This window comes from Apus apus, chromosome 2, assembly GCF_020740795.1.
Source record: "Apus apus isolate bApuApu2 chromosome 2, bApuApu2.pri.cur, whole genome shotgun sequence".
NCBI lineage: Eukaryota > Metazoa > Chordata > Aves > Apodiformes > Apodidae > Apus > Apus apus.
In genome coordinates, this window is record NC_067283.1 from 119,358,719 (window position 1) to 119,376,179 (window position 17,461).

General features: G+C 34.3%; 1 protein-coding gene across 16 annotated transcripts in view; it reads right to left on the minus strand.

Moving 5' to 3' along the window:
* Positions 1 to 17,461, minus strand: part of ASPH (aspartate beta-hydroxylase) — a 106,985-nt gene that overhangs the window by 81,004 nt on the left and 8,520 nt on the right. For 11 of the 16 annotated variants that reach the window (XM_051609757.1, XM_051609751.1, XM_051609763.1 and 8 more), the window contains 3 exons: positions 9,724 to 9,873; positions 8,931 to 8,975; positions 7,651 to 7,719 (listed from right to left, as the gene is read on the minus strand). In XM_051609757.1, the coding sequence (XP_051465717.1) occupies positions 7,651 to 7,719; positions 8,931 to 8,975; positions 9,724 to 9,873 (264 nt within the window). Of the gene's footprint in view, positions 1 to 1,907; positions 2,658 to 7,650; positions 7,720 to 8,930; positions 8,976 to 9,723; positions 9,874 to 12,656; positions 12,921 to 17,461 lie in introns of those variants that run through there. The other 5 variants (XM_051609759.1, XM_051609752.1, XM_051609754.1 and 2 more) reach the window with 4 other exon arrangements.

The following is a 17,461-nucleotide window of genomic DNA, read 5'->3' on the forward strand; positions in this document are numbered from 1 at the left end:
ATCCTCCTGACACTAAGTATTTATAAGCACTGATAAGTTCTCCCCCTCAGTCTTCCCCAAACCAGAAAGACACAAATCCCTCAACCTTTCCTTATAAGAGATGTTCTAGTCCCCTAATAATCTTCATGACCCTTTTCTGTACCCTCTCCAGCAGTTCCTTGTCCTTCTTGAACTGGGAAGCTCAGAACTGCACACAATATTCCAGATGTGGCCTCACCAGGATAGAGGGGGAGGATAACCTCCATTGACCTGCTTGCCACACTTTTCTTAATGCACCCAGGATGTCATTGGCCACACTTGAATTTGTTGAATCCCCTCCCTCCTTTAACTCCTCCTAGAAATTATTTATTCCTACTAAAATAGTTTTTGAGCAGACTTCTACTCACTTAAAAATCAACAAGAAACTTCCACAATATCAAATCAGAACCTTCGTCTGCATTTCATCTCCCTAGCTCAAGTTTAACTAAGTGTTTACTGATATAACCATTACCTATTCAGTGCCCGCATGGCTCAAGCAATGTATTTCTCTATTTCTCTATCTCCACTTCAAACTTCACCAGACTATCAATGTGTATTTTACCGATTGGTACAAATTTCATGATACAGAATTCTTGCAATAGCTGTTTTCCTCCTCCTGTCTAGTTCCACTGATGAGCACCTACAACAGAATTCAATGTTTCCATGGCAATTTTTCTAACTCATACTGAAAGATACTATCCCACTATCGTGATAAAACTCTTATTTCTAATTAAAATCTGCTTCTAGGATTAAAAGATAAAAAAGCCAAACAAAACAAACAAAGCTCCTATTTCCTTTGTAAGTTTCTCTGCTTACTGGGAAACTTGTCAGTAACATTCCACAGATCTACTAGCATTTATTTTCATTATGTATGTGCTTTCTTTTAATTTTCTTTGCCTTCCGCTTCATATATCTTATCCTAAAACTCACTACATTTACATGTTATTAACATCCTTATATCCTAAATCTTCAAATATTTAAAAGAAAATGTGATTAATGTTCTTGTGGCTCTATTTAATTTGTAAATCTTAATCAGCATCATGTACTCATCACAACTTTTTATTTTTAAACACTTCATTTGCTTATCAATAATGCTTTTTTATTACTTTTTATTAAAGATTGAGCAGAACCATGCTTTGGATAATTTAATGAAAGTTGTTTAAAACTGGCATGTGAAACTGCTTTAAAATTGCCGTATCAAAGCAAGTGAAAATTAATTTAATTTTGAAACAGCCTGCATCCTCTAGCCTTAAGGCTTCAGTATAAGCTTTATATGTGAAAAAGAGACAAACTTAAGCATAGCAGGCATAACAATAAACTATTTCATTTACTTTTAATAATAACTTGATTGAGCACACTACTCTTTTATTAAAATGACAGCTCAGGTTCAGCTTTTAGCACCTGACAAACTGCAGAACACAACTATAAATTCCTCTTCCTATAGCAATAAACTTTCTGATAGCAGACAAAATTCATGTACATGAAAAATATTTGTGGAACAACTGTCATAAAACAGTTTCACAAAATTAAGTTAGTGAATTTAGCAATGAATAGAAGACATTATATTCTAATTTCCAATTAATCTTTAATATATTCAGTATTACATTAGAAATACATAATCACAGCTTCCCGATTCCATAGAAGTCCCATCTTAAAAAGCTCACACAAATTTAGAACAGCCCTTGTGGTATGACTGTTATAATAAAAAAAAAAATTACTGAAAAATCAGTTTGAAAACAGACAAATCAATGGGAATCAACCATGCAATGTCATAAGATCTGAATACAACAGTTGTTACCTAACTTAGAAATAAATGCTCTGGTAAAATTTTCAAGCACTTTTAAATGATGTGCTTTCAGTTGAACAGGTAAAAATCTGAGAAATCGCCAAATGTCCAAATAAATTATTTATTAAAATTATATTTCACAAGAGAATTATCATTGTCATGTCTATATTAAGAATTAACATGTAAGTATGTATTTACATAATGCAGTCATGCTAGAATACTTTACAATCAAAGCTTTTACAAAACACTTCAGTTAATGTTTGCCAAAAGACAAATGTTAAAGTGTTAACAGTAGAGGTTATTACACTTAGCTTTGTAAGTTTTGTGCACAAAATGCACAAATTGAAGCACATACAGAAACCAACTACACAGCCACAGATACATGTTTTATACTACATATTTACACAACTTTGAAGTATTTGTCGTCCTGTCACAAGAATGGAAAAGTCATTGAAAGGCTTTCAACTAGTGAAACTACATGGCATGGCTGACTTTATTTCAATCTTTATAGCGTCCATTTGGGAGTTTCCCCTCAATGTCACAAATTCCTGTTTTATTTAGACTGATGATTTCATGGACATTTCTGAAAGCCAATCAAATTAGTCTCTCAGTCACTGGTTCTGTAAATCCAAAATAACACAAGTCTTTTTTCCCTGAACCCCTTCATTCTGTGACGTACCATCAACATCATCTGCAGCTTCGCTCTCTTCTTCTTCTAGTATTTCAAAAGGAGTCAATACATCATAGAGAAATGAGAGAAAGCCATAAAACCAATCAGAGCTTTCCTCTGCTAAAATATTAAGGACTTCCTCAAGGGAATCAATATTTTCATTACTGCCATCTTTGGTCAGGCCTACACAAGAATAGAGGAAAGAGAGAGAGAGGGAAGGAAAAAAAAGAGATAGCAGTTAGGTGGAAAGAGGAAACTGTAAAAGGAGGATCTGTGAAAGACATCTCATGTCACAGACAGCAGTCTTTACAGGAATGCTAACTAGGAAATAGAAAAAAGTTAAGAAAGTTGAATCTTTCAAAACATAGACTACAATTTGGAAAATAAACATGCACAGTATTATACCTAAATTTTCAATGAAGTGGCAGATTTGCTTTCCCTTCTTCCTAGTCCTAAAACCAAATCAATTTTTATTCAGTTTTCTTGCTACAGTATTTACCTTTAGGCAGCTGTTTGACAGTAATGCTTCACTAATTAAAATAATCCAATTTGCCTTTTAAAAAAACAAAACACATTATGTTCAAATTTGAGAGCTTGCAGTTGATAGCTGATAATGATATTTAAAAGCAAGTAGTATTTAAAAAAACTTATCACAGACATACTGTTAAAGATAACATTTATTCTACCATGCAGAATTTTGATTTTGCTTAGAAGTGAAGACTCTAATTGCTGGGGGGGAAGGGTGTGTGTTTTGCAGAGTGTTTGCTTGCTTGCTTGTTTTTAACATGATTCTCAATTATTTTTTTATATTATATGTATTGTTCATTATATATTTGATCCTCAGGAATTAATTCTAAACCTGAGGATATACAAAACACTAGATAAAAATGAATAAGTAGCCAACGTAAAAGGTGTCTGTGTTGTTACAAAGAAAATCTAAAGCAGGCTAAAGACAGCTAAAGTAGAGATGGCCAGAGAAGAAAAGAAAGAGCTCGAGACTTCTAAACTCTGATACGTGGAGTTGCTGTCCTGGGTGATGAGACCCTGGGCTACAAGACCACTGATCTAACTAGTGTTTGTAAAATACAAATAAGCTATGATTAATGTGTTTTTTGGTTGTGTTTTTTTTTGTTTTGTTTTGTTTTATCTAAAAATCTGTTTTACAGTTATTGTTAAATAAAATTTCAACTCTTCCACTCTGAGAAAAGTATGACCAAGCAATGACAAACGTGAAGTTTTGATATACTTTAAAGCAGAAGAGGCAGGCATTACCCCCACTTCTAACCAGAACAAACCTTCATTTGTGTTGGAAGAAGAAAAGTGGTCTAAGGGTGAAGACAGATTGATGAGACATAAAATTAAGTAAGTTGCACATGCAGACTAAAAAGCAGTATTAGATGCAGGTTAATGAAACGTTCAAGATACAGAAGTTCAAGACAGACAATTAACACATTTTAGCATGTTTTTCTTACAGCATATAATGAAAGTATCAATGATAATTCTGAGGAAACTTCCAAGTCCATGATGTTCCACATCCTTGTACCTGGATGTCCAGAACCTCTACTTGTGTGACCAGCCATTCTCTTTAATTTTTCACTGGATAACCCAAAGGTTTAAAAATGACAGACTGAATCCAGGAGGCAATCAAGGCATTCTAAAAATATCCCTCTCCAACTTCTTCCATGGCTTAGTTCTATAAAAATTAAAATTTTATAGACTTAACTTTAGGCATGGTAGTCAGTCATCATTCTAATTTATTTTCAAAATTTGGAACAAGCAAGATATAAAGACAAACTGAAGTAAGTACACATTGAAAAATGAAAACTCAATCTTAAGAATCAAAATCTGAATCTTAGAGAAAAAAATAAAATTAAATCTAAGCTACAAACAGAACTGTAAATATTTCTATTCCTCTATTTGGTCAGAATCTGGCATTAAAAAAAAAACACCCACAACAAAAAAAGCATCACTGACAAAGAGCCCAGGCTTTCCATAGCATTTCTGTATGCACATGAAGTATCATACAGATCCCCCTGTTCTTGCACTAACTGAAGAATAAGACTCTTGGGCAATTACCTTATAAAATCTAATACGGAGTACTGCAGTGTATTTTCTTTGAAAACATGGGGACACCAAAAGGAACCACAGCTACTGGAATAATACATCTTGTATTCTGTACCATAAAAACCACCAAACAACAAAATCTCAAACCCTTTCTTTATGATTCTTTACAAAAACTACAGAAGATTAATATAATGGCCTTTGAATATAAGGGTTACAAAAAAAAACCAGAACTGCCCAATCAGGCAGCTACCCCATGATAAACCAGTGACCCACAGGAAATAACTTACTTATTTCAAGAGAAGTCTAAATATTGCGAGGCTAACAGTCATTGAGGGAGACAAAGTCTTTATCTATGCAACAGTGTTTCAACAAGTAGGGCAGAGGGCTTGCTCCATTCATTTAACAAAACAGAGCCTTGCCTCTCCTGCAAACACCTTTTATGAGAAAGAGCACATGCAAGCCTTTAATATTTTTAGGTGCTACAGAATAACGTGAAAAAATAGAGAATAGTATGAAACTTATCCTAAACAGCTGAACCATATTAAAGCATTCTCTTAACTCCTATTATCTCACCACAGATTTTCTGAATGTTGAACCAGGGGGAAAATAATTGTTTTACAGAAGTTTGTATTCTACTGTTTACTACCCTTTTTTTGGTGATACACTAGATTTTTGTTTTCTATTTTCTGAATAAGTGGCTTACTCTGAACTAAATGCACAAGTACAATATATTGATGACTTTCTGTAGCTGCAGTTCCAAACCTGTACTAACTACTGCAGCCATCGAAGAAGAATTGCTCAGGACATTGTTGCTTTTTAAAAAGCACAAAAAAATGGCTCATCTCCAAAAATTCTATTACAACAGACATTGGTATTACCTATATTTCCTTCTGTCTAATACTACTGAAGCTACCGTTTCTCTGTGCTGAGCTAAATCAAGTACAGAGGTATAACATTGCTCCTGATCAGGATAATTTCCTTCAAAGATCAAGCAGAATGAAGTGGATAAAAGTGAGAAGAGAATTACTGAAAACAGCAGCTCTCAAAAGAACAGATTAAAAAGCTTCTCTTCTTAGTAACAGCCAAAGAACAGGAAAGAAAAAACATTTGACTTCCTAGCATTAAACATCAAACAGGGATATCTTCTTTTTAAGTCAATACTAAGTTAGCAGAGCTGTTAGGGTAGTCTGACCCAGAGAAAAATCCCAGAAAGTAATGTCTTCAAACACAGCATGTATGTACAAGCAAAATCCTCACAAATAAAAGGAACTACGTATTCAATATTTAGAAAGTTACCCTAATGAAGTTGGATATAGGCTTACTATGTGGTTTTCTTTACTAGAAAGGCTTAATTCTGGAACATAAACTTCAAGACAAAATCTAGTCTTCAGGTTTCTGCATCAATTAAATAATTTTAATCTGCATAGTGGTATTCATTCTTTAGTTCATAATGAATGTTAAATACAAAGAAGTACAATCATTTACTTGTAACTTCAGCTAATAATATGATATGGTAGTCAATAGAATATACTTGTATATCAATGTCATGTAACTATTCAAAATTTAACACTTCCATGGTACCACAGAAAATATTCTTAAAATTTAAATGTGATTAAATCATATTTCTAAGCATGTAGTCAAAAATAAATTAAAAAATTTTTGATCTGTGACCTTTTAATGTCACATTTGAAGTATAAGGTTTAAATGTATGATAAAACAGGCTTATAATAGAAACACTGTCAAACACCATCAGGTACTGGCAGAATTCCCAGCTATATCAAGTTGCATAAACCAGAGATGTAACAAAGCAGCAGCATGTTTCTGGCTACCACGTTGACAATGTGAATCCAACTAATATGACCCACAGGAGATTGATATCCAGTTTCTACACACAATACACTAAACAATAGAAAGATTAGGGTTGTAACTATTCAAAGTCTTACAGTAATCACGATTTATAATTAAGGCCCAATTTGTAGCTCTCAAGTCAGTCAGAGCACCGGAAATTTTTTTTAGCATCTCTCTCATTCACACCACTGCAAACTGGTTCAGTAATTTTGATTGCACAGGTTTTCTTTAACGATTAGGGGATTAAACAAATTAATCCCCCCAAAAGACTTGCTTACTTCTGCCATAAGTGGGTAAAAATAAACTGATGATAAACTGATTCTTATGGAGTATGAGCTTCAAACAGCGAACCATAACACCCTAATATACTATTGATACACTATAGATAACTTTGACTAGTTTGAGGCATTCCACTTTGCCCTTTGCTCAAGCTATTATGCTAGCTTTTTGTTCTTTTGTTAAGGTGTTTAACTTGTTAGATTTCTGTGCTCAGAATAGGTTTACATTTGAACAAATCAACTGAAGAAAAGCAAACTTTCTAACATTAGCAAGAAGTACCTATTCAGTGCTTGACTGTGAAGCTGAAGATGGTATTGCTTTAACTGCTACAGGATGTGGGTGGGTAGGAGGGAAATATCAAGAAACACATCTAGTGTCTGAAATTTCTCTTTGAAGATACAGAGTGAGCACAAAGACACTTCTATACCACAAGGAACAGAAGCCTAAACCCAGTGTTTCTATGTCAAAGAAGAAAAATCCATGTCATGTAGGGCTGAAGGGCAAAGAAAATGAACAGATTTGAGGAGAATTAAGAACAGAGGAAAGACAGTATAAAAATATGCTAAACAGTCAAGAGAAGTACAAAGGCCTCCTAGAACTCATTTTAAAATGGACCTGGCTTAACATGTTAAGATAACGTTTCAACTCTTGAAGCCTCTTAAGCCCTGCATCTGATACAATTATTTATAATCACAACCACCTTGCAACAGCCAATACAGCAACATCAACTACCTAACTTCAAAATCATACTGTAAGTAACTAAATGCTTTCCACTTGTGCTGCTGTATTACGAGAAAAAGAACACAACTTGCTACAAGTTGCACATACAATGCTACAACTGGCATTAGGAAAAAAAACCACCACAATTCAATCAGTTTAAGTTCACCAATTACGAAAAACAAATATTGTTTTGACATGAAAGAAAAAAGAATATTAATAATGACAAGTGAATTACATAGATTATTCCACCTTTGTTTGTACTTGCCTAGCAACACTTTAGCATCTTCCACATCAAAATCTCCATCTCCATCAGCATCATACATCCCAAGCTTGCCTAGAAATACAAAGGGAGGAAGAAAAGAGAATTAGGGATTCAGCAGGTTTTTTTTACAGCACAGTGTTTTCAATGTGCAATGGTTGACTACAATGCTAGGTTATCATAATATTTTTTAATTATTTATCTCTCCTCTTCTTAACCACATTTTAAATTTCCTGAAAAAACAGTACAAATATTTTAGATTCCTTTCTGCATGTCGCAGACGAGTTAGTCTTTTTCCCCGTACATTTATTTTGGTGCTCACAGATAACAGATCTCTAAATAAATGATGCCCTTTATATGAACATACTTTGCTCAGTATAAAATTTAAGTTCATAAGGAACTTTCAACATGGTTGAGGGAAAAGAAATAATAAAACAAAGATTAACCAAATAATCACGTTTTTTTATTATATGCTTTCTGACATTCCAAATTCTCAGAAAAAAGATAGTTATGTAATTTTTATGCCAAGTTAACAGAAGGTAAGCAACCTACTTCCTGGACAAAGGAAAAAACATTCATAACTTTATCAACAACATTCACCGCAGACAAAAAAGTTGTTAATTCTTTTATAGGTGACTAATACTTCTATTTTTAAAGCTGCAGCTCTACTATCCTTAAATATATGCAAAAGGAGAACCCAGTTTCTACTAAAAAAATATTTTTAGTATAGAATCATGGTATCCAGAATTATAAGTGTCCTGGGATCACCAAGTAACTAGAGAGCTACCTAATTAGGTTCAAAAAAATTCATACATAACAGGATTGAAACTGCACACTGTTCTCAGAAGAACTCTAAATCCTTACAGTTTGCCTGTTTATTATTACACTTCTCACTCTCTAAATGGAGGCAGAACTTAATTGCCATTAAAATAAATGAAATATAGTTCTTAATATGGCATTTAGAAAATTTGAAAACAGTCTCATGGATGAAAAAGTTCAGACTTGAATCTAGAATAGACAAAAATAAAGCCATGGCCATGGTATGGAAGAAATCAGTTAGAAAAGATCATTATTGATTTAAGGTTAAACAAAACAGACTGGTGGAATAAATGTAATTCTCTAGCAATAAGAATTGTATCATCTTCAAAACCAAGCAGAATGAGACAGATGAGAAATGACTTTCATGTCATTGTAGAAATAGTAATTCTCTAAAAAAATTAATAAAAAGTAAAAGAAAGTTTTCAGTGAAGAGATTGAAAAGCAAGCTTATTTCTCCAATATCCTACCTTGTAGGACCTCTGACAAGTTATAACGGAAATCCTTTGCTTTGGCTGCGTGCATGGTAAAAATATAGAAACCATTATTTGCATCACTAGACTCAATTAGGTTTCAAACTAGAAGCTTCTCTTAAAACCAGTGCAGTTCAAAAAAGCATGTACCAACAGACTTGGGAAGGTGTAAAGTTTGTAAAACGAGCAGTTTCAAAAGTGCAGTTTGAATTCTACAACATCACTGACCTACGGACATGAATCTTGAAAATCGAGACATTAATTTTCACCATTAGATATTATATTAAAAATACTATCTTAACATTGTCACATTGAGATACATTTGTCTCCCTTATAGGCTTAAAACTGAGGTCATTCAACAGCTCATTCAAGAGAGGATGACTGATCAGTTGTCCTGACTCTACAGGGAACACAGACCACCAGCCCACTTTCCACCACTGCTGCAAGTTTCTGAAAGCTTAAATTGAAACAATGCATACTTAGCTGATATTTCAAATGAACTACAGTATACATGTTACAAAGAGATCCAGATCTATCCTCAGAGAGTTCTTTAATTCTTTAATAAATGCAGTATGTTAATAACCTTTTCCAGTCTTATGAGGATCCCATTTTAACATCATAAGAGAGTTCAGAACTAAAATGGACTTTCTGAACTAAATTGCCTATTCTTATCATGTAGGTCATTTGCAAACACCAGTTGTCAATTCAGCTATCTAGAAACTTAAAATGGCCTCTATTTAATGCATATCATAATAACAATTAGAAGTATCTTAGGATTTAAAATTCTTACCTAGAACTTCTTCATAATCTACAAGTTCAAACCAAACAACTGCTACTGATGTCCATACTCCCAGCAACGCAATTACCATAAACCAGGTGAAAAAAGAGCTTCCAGAGAGGCCTTCTTTCTTTCCATTCTTGCTTCCTCCATGCTTAGTCTCTGTTAAAATAAAGCAAACAAGTAGAGAAAATGGATTTGTATAAACGCTAAAAAACTATGATTGAGGACATAATTATAAACTTTGTTTCTTATGTCCACACAGAATAAAAGACATTTGAGTAAACTTTTGTTTTTTAAGCTTCACCACTGTTACTGGCTTTTCATATCGCTGTGAATTACAGTAGGAAGCTTGATGATTATCTAAGTAAAAGCCCTATAAACAAGAAAACACCAAAAACCCACATGTAATTTGTCCTAACAACTTACTTGGAAATTCCCCCTTTTTCTCCTCTAGTATACATTTATACGGAGCTTAACATTTTCGAGATGCTTTTACATTTGTGCTAACAGTTCTCAAGCCACCAGAGGGCAATATGACCAGCAGAAACAGTTTGGAAGAAAAACATTTCTTCTGAAGTAAATTTCAAAGCTAATTGAATTAGCTCACAAAATCACCATGAAAATTCAAAAAGCCTAAGAAGGCTCAAAAATCTAAACCATATTAAGGGTAAGACTCCAAGTTCAGCCACTCTACCAATTAAAATTATCTTCCCTGTTCCTTAGAATCAAGCAGATTCACTGCATGCTAAATACCTTTAGACTTCCAGTTCCATGAAACATACCAGTAAAAAAAAAAAAGTGACAGACACTTAACAAAAATCTCACCTTAATTTATTATAACCACACATATGGAAAGTGATATATAACAAATACTGAAATTATCAACAAACAACTGGGAAAAGAAAAACCTCAACTTAGTATATAGGTAGGAGGTTTCAAATGGGCATCATCACTAGAAAAGACAAATTGCTTGGTCTATTGCTCTTGCACCATTTAGGGGTACAAGAAGTAAATAAATGTGTGTCCAAAAAGATGCCTGTGGCCTTTCTCTGGGTCTCAAAGTCTGCTCTTCTGCCTCCTGATACTACTGCTGTAAGGCTGGCACTTGGTTGTGATTTCATGTCTACCAGCTTATTCCACTTCATTCCCTTTTAAGTACCAGACTTTGCCTGTTCAGCCACAATCAGTCCTAGTTATTGAACTATTTCTTACATATTTTGAAACACTCAAGGAACAGTTTCATTAATATTGTGGTAATATAACAAGGTAGAGAGTTAATATTATAATACTAAATGCAAGCAATGTTTGAAGTATTTATCAACACTGATCACAGAAAAAGTAAAAAAATCCCTCAAAGCTAAATATCAATATGACTGTTTTTTAGAAAAAAATGGAGTATCTCTGAAAGACAAGTAATGAGAGATTAGTAACTGACTAACTTATTTCTGTAATAGTTATTATATCGAAGTACTTTCAGACCCTGCTTGCCATCAGGTTCATAGCAGTAATAAACTACACCTTTTATTACGTTTCTTGTGTCATACACCAATAAAAAAAAACAACAAACCAAACAAACAACTTATGTCAGCTTTTACTCAGCTCAACGCTTTATGTATTTTATTTTATTCTCTTGTGGGCAAGATGTACAGATACCCTAAAAATAGAGGCAAACACAAGAACACAAGCAAGATGTGCCAGTACGTTCAGAAATATGATCAACTGTATATGAAAACTCTTTAACATACTCTTGAGTTCAAAATTTTAATATTTAGAAATAAAATAACTATATTATGTAACAGCACAATTTCAGTCCTCCTGTCTTTCAATATACTGAACAGAAGCTTTTATGTATTTAAAATGAATCCTTAAGGCTAAAAACATTGTAAATTATTCTAGGTTACAAATATGACCTAGAGAAAACCAAGTATTAGAAGAGGTAAACATGAAAGAGAATCTTACTGTATCTCACAATTATACATTTTCCTTACTGTTTTTTACCCTTTACTGCCTTTGAAGAGGGCTTTGTTTATTAGAACAAACAATGTAATCGAGCATACTGTTCATGTTGCTTTTTTCCAGTCTAAAAGACATTTGCACACAAATCCCTCAAAAACAGACTCTGCTTTAAAAATATTAATCATATCACTCATTACAGTCAGAAATATATATTTTATGCTGTGGCTTCCTATCTTATAGGAAAATTGTTTCCAAAACCCTTGAAAAATTCTGCTAAGAATTTAACCACGGCAGCCTGATCAGGCAACACTTCAATATAAACAGAAGTTATGTAACAAAATTTACCCATGGTCTGCACAAGGGTCAGAACAAAACACTGCAACAACTGATGCATGCTCAAAGCTCATTCCAGAGAGTTAATTCTCAATTCAAGCCCATTCCCTGCACACGCTGCCAGCCATGTCAGAAGTAGGTCACTTGCCATATCTGGTAAGCCTGTGCTTACACCACCAGATGTCTTTATGGAGAGATCAGAAAAAGTCTGCTCTCTTCCTCAATGACAAATCTTTTTAAGTCCTATACTTCCCGCCCCAGGCATTAAGAATCACATCTAGATAAAAACATGCAAAAATATTTTTCCTCTTACTTTTGCTTACATTAGACACCTAGTAATTTCACATAGACCAAAACTAATTTTCAAACCAGCTATTTGAAGTGAAAACATCTCTTATGTTAATGTGTGCTCTCCTCAAGCAAAAATTAAGCTAAAATTAACCACTGCAATAAATTTACAAAATACTCTACTCCAGAGAGCATTTAGTCATACAGAGAACAGAGGCAGCCTGTAACACAGTAGAACAGCAAACTCGATAGAAAACAACAACATATCAAAGTAAGCCAGTTATTCTTCTGAGTACAAAATCAGACAGAGCTGGTACTTGCAACTACAAATTTTCTATTTGTTCATAAAGAGGTTAGGACTGTACCTGTGTCGTCAGCCATAACATTAGTGCTCAATTTCCACAGAGAGCAAGAGTGTTGATATCTCCAAAAATTTAATGCTGAAGGCAGAGTAAGAAATTATTTCTCTTCACTGTAGTCTTGCAACAGGAGCAAAAAGGTTTCCTAAAGCCAGCTCAGCTGGAACCCGAAACTGGACCCAAGTGAAACCTCTCCTCCAAATCTATTTTTAGAGCAGTTATCCTTGGGAGCCAAACGCTTTTCAGAACTCATATGGCAATCTAGCTCTGACGACAATCAAATTCACTTACTCCTCCTAACAGAGCATCCTGGGTAGTTGATCTTTTCCCCTCCCCTTAATCCTCCGACATCAAACACAGCAGCAAATTGACCAGTGCACATTGTACAGCAGTATTTTTCCTGCAATGTATGCCTCAGTGCCTGAGCTCTAAGGACATTATATCCATTCAGCATAAACTGAAACACAAATCTGGACACAAGCTTGCCTGCTTGCATTTGTTAAGTTGGCTCTTGCCCAATAAACTTTCTCCATGTTGGCACTCCTCGACCAGGCTTCCCGAGTATCTTGTAGAGACTGCTCACTTGAAACTTGCTAGCTAGTTTAAGAATAAAAGAGAGCTAATTTCTAAAATCCAGTCTTGAGTCTTCTGAAAGAGTTACTTAAAATCAACCACACACGTTCCTGACATAGAATTTTCAGATCATAACTGTTCCCCTGGTACACCTCATATTTGCTTCTAGCAGACCCAAAGAAGGGTTGCTAGTAGTTTTGCCAAAGCCAAACCTGTTTCCCTAAAATGTAATATACCAAATGCCATAAAGGCAAACCAGGCAAAATTTCTATTGTGTATTTTTTAAAAGTAGCAGAGGTGTTGATTTTGTTTTGTTGCCCTCCCTTTCCAGAAAGGACTAACACTAACTCATCTCATTCACCCTCCCTCTCAGTAAATTCTGACAATAAGCGCACTACCTGTACAATTTAAAGCTAACACAAATTATTTATGATCAAAATACTCTCTTCTTAAGGACCAGAAAAGAAGGAGATAAGACCAGTAATATACGGTTTACCTTATTTGCATCTTCAATATCACCAAACTATTCTTTTTCAACTGCATTTCAAACAAAAGCTAACTTCTTTCGGGTGGCAGGAAGACAGAAACAAACTAATGCCTCATTAACAGCAAATCTGAATTAAAACTTTAGGATGCAGCACTTTGCCCTTCCTCCCCCATGCTTCTTTAAATAAAAAAGACATCAGGTGGATGAAGCAAAGAATAGAATTCTACAGCTACTCTGAAAAACAACATACCCCTCCTGTGGTTTTAACATCCTGCAACTAATTCCCAAATGCACCTCCCAATAGCTAAAGTGAGAAAAAGTGAGAAATAACACCCAATTGAGTTTAAGACTTTTCAAATGGATGTAAAGAAATTACAGGCAGTTGATTCTATAACTAGTGTATCTTTTAAATGTTTTTACAGCCACTTGAATACCTCAAACAGAACAGAAGTTTTAAGAAAAAACCTCCTGGCTAGAACATTTCAGCAACTTATGTGATGTAAAAGTGATTTAAAGAAAAACAGAAGGAAAATGTAAACAAAGTGCAAGGAAGTCACCAAAATAAACAGAGAAATCAACAGCTTATTAAGGGAAATTATTCTATGTTGAATTACATGTAGTCTACTGCATATAAACCCTATGTTTTGACAGGCACTAGGATCAGGCCATTTGTTGCATCTTCACTTCGGCTGCACCTGCATTTGCAGATACTGCATCTTACTGCAAGTGAATTCATAGAGCATACAACTCATGCTGAGAACTGAGGTCTGTATTGCATGAATTTTGGGAGGATTGGTCCAAAACAGCTCTTACCTAGCTGAATGTCCATAAGTGGCTGCAGCATACCTTTCTGTTTCGTTTCACTCAAACCTAGGTAAGTATATTCAGGGACAACAGCACAACAAATAAAAGCAAAGTGAGTGAAGACACTCAAGAAATTAATTTTAGATGTACACTCCCAATATGAAATAAAAGATATATCTTGACCTTTAACCAAGTACCCACGGCCTTACCTTGTGTCCTTTAAAAATCAATTGATTGCAAGAGCATGGATTCCCAATAAATGACAAACATTGTCCTTCCTGAAAGGGGAGGCTACGGCTAACATGAAGAAACCCTTCAGACTAATCCAAAGCAAGATGGAGTAAAAGATGAACCAAAGGGCCACAAAATTGATCATACACGCCACAAACAATATACAGGAAGGCACACCTTGAAAAATGCAGGTTACACTGAATGCTAGAGTTCAAAATACAAAAAACCCCCATACTTTTCATTAGTTTTGTTAAAGAAAAAGGCTGAATTCAATAGATAAATATTTAAAATACAATTTAAGATTGGGATAGCTAAGTCAACTGAGCAAACTTCTTGTGAGGTCTCATTCTACCGTGTTCAAATGCTGTGACTATGGGTCTGTCCATTGGTTCTTTGAAGCAACTCAAATTGCTTCACTAACACTCAAAATTATTCCTCTTCACCTCACTTGTATAACTGTTTCAAATTCAAAACATTTCAAATTCAAGTTAACTTTAATGCAACTGTGCATTCCATGCTTTTTTACTTAATTTCAGAAGAGTGCAATCAAAAAATCAGACATAATTCTACCTGTAGGTCACTCCCAAAGTGCAAAAAAATAAGCTTAGAGCAAAAAAAAAAATTATCAACCATGAACACAAAGATAGAGGCAGGCTTCAAAGCATCAACCTAAGCTATTGTAACATGCATAATTATTTCCCACAAAGGTGTATTTGGAAGCAATATGGAAGTCATTACAGATTATTACATGAAGAGAAGGGTGCACACCAGCAGTTACTACAGTTACTAGAAATTATAAAAACACAGTAAAAGGAAAAACAACAAAACTCTAACCCCACAGAATTATCCAAAAGAAGTAAAAAAATATCAATCAGCTAGAACATAGGGGATCTTTAGAACCAGTTCATTTTAAAACCAAAAAGCAGAATGACAGAAACCGATACAGGAAAGAAGTAAAAATCTAAAAATCATTACATATAACCATCCTACCACCAGTTGAGCCCAGCAGCAGGGAAAGACTGATACTGCTTGATATTTTTGCCAAATTATCTTTTCCAATATGATTATGGATAAAACAATTGTTGAAAGCCACTCTCAGTCATTAAATGGCCGTTAATTTTTATAAACAATTTTTACACAACAGTTTTTACGAGTGAGACCAGTAACAGCTATTTTGAGTGAAATATCTATTAAACGAAAGTTTCCAGGATTCTCTGTTGATACTATTTTCCCCATGCCTATTAAAATAAAAGCTACTTCTCTTCCCCTCTCACTACTGTAAGACAGGTCATATATGCAGTGTGTGTGTATATATATACACATATTTTTTGATACCTATTTAGAATCTAGACTCAATAATCATCTGTGTTGAACAGTTCCATTTTGAGAAGTCCATGTGCCATCATGATTGCAAGTGTCATCCAGAGGTAAAACTGATTTCCATCTTTATTTTTCATTCAGTGTACCAAGGGTGGAATAACACCCTTTTAATGGACAAACCTGAGCTTTTGATGTGCTTTTACAAACTCCATTTAATTTTGTAAGGGAAACAGGGCTACTGCTTTCTGTTTACAGATAGAATGGAGTTTTTTTACTAAAATACTTATGGTATCACTTATAAAATACTCCAATTTTTAATCTTCACAAATATCTATGCTCAGATTTTTCTGGAGTTTTTTTTTTTTTTTTTACAAACAATGAAGACAACAGGATCTTTATAGATAAGGTCTAAAGTTTAAGGTAAAGGTTTACTTTAAATATATTCAAGATATATTCTTTGTGATATACAATTGATTCTGCCTTTTGGTATCCAAGAACTCTTCTTCAGTGCTGCAAACTTAATGGAAAATAGGGGGAAAAGCTGCTTTTTTGTTATTATTCTCATTGAAAACTGGATCTCTGTTCTGCACTTTATATATGGTATAGTCTAAATGGTTAGAAAGATACCTGTGCACATTAACAAAGGATATTAATAAAAGTAAATCAGAAACTTACTAGTTAGGAACAGGGAAATGGATGGAAATGAGAGAGATGTTAAGTTCAAAGAAAACAAATACCAGAATTTAAAGTTGCAATAATAAATTACCCAAATGAAAGACAATTTTAGCTCTCCAGCTGCTACTTCAGATTTTTATTCTTGTGTTTGAGGAACTTCTTATTGTTTCACATAGACTCAATCATTAAATAAACCTGAAGGTCATTAATTGTTGATCCCTACAAGATTTCTGACAGTAAAGTATCCTACTACAGTAACAATCAAAACCAACACAAATACTGAAAACGAGCAAAGCCATAAATTCAGGAATTGACAACTAAGCAGGCTGATCATGGATATGCTGAGGGTGGCCAACTGGAGAGGAAAAAAATAAAAAAGCATCATCACAAAATACATAAAAAAACTCTAGGCTCTTAAGTGTCATGGTGAACCTGCCTAGTGAAATGGAGGTCCTTCCTTAAGCAGCAGAAGAGATTCCACTGAACCACCTCCTGTATTCAGCACTTAACCAGGATGAGAAAGATCAGAGATTGATTTCCCTCCTTTGAATTTTTTTGAAGGTCTAAAACACATTTAAGTATACCCAAGGGTATGAGAACAAAACCATTTTAGTCCATCATGATGAAGTCATTTATTTGTGCAGAATCAAATATTTACAGGCCACAACAGCAATTTCTAAGAGCAGAAATCTGCAGAAGACACTAAAGCCAAATTTTTCCC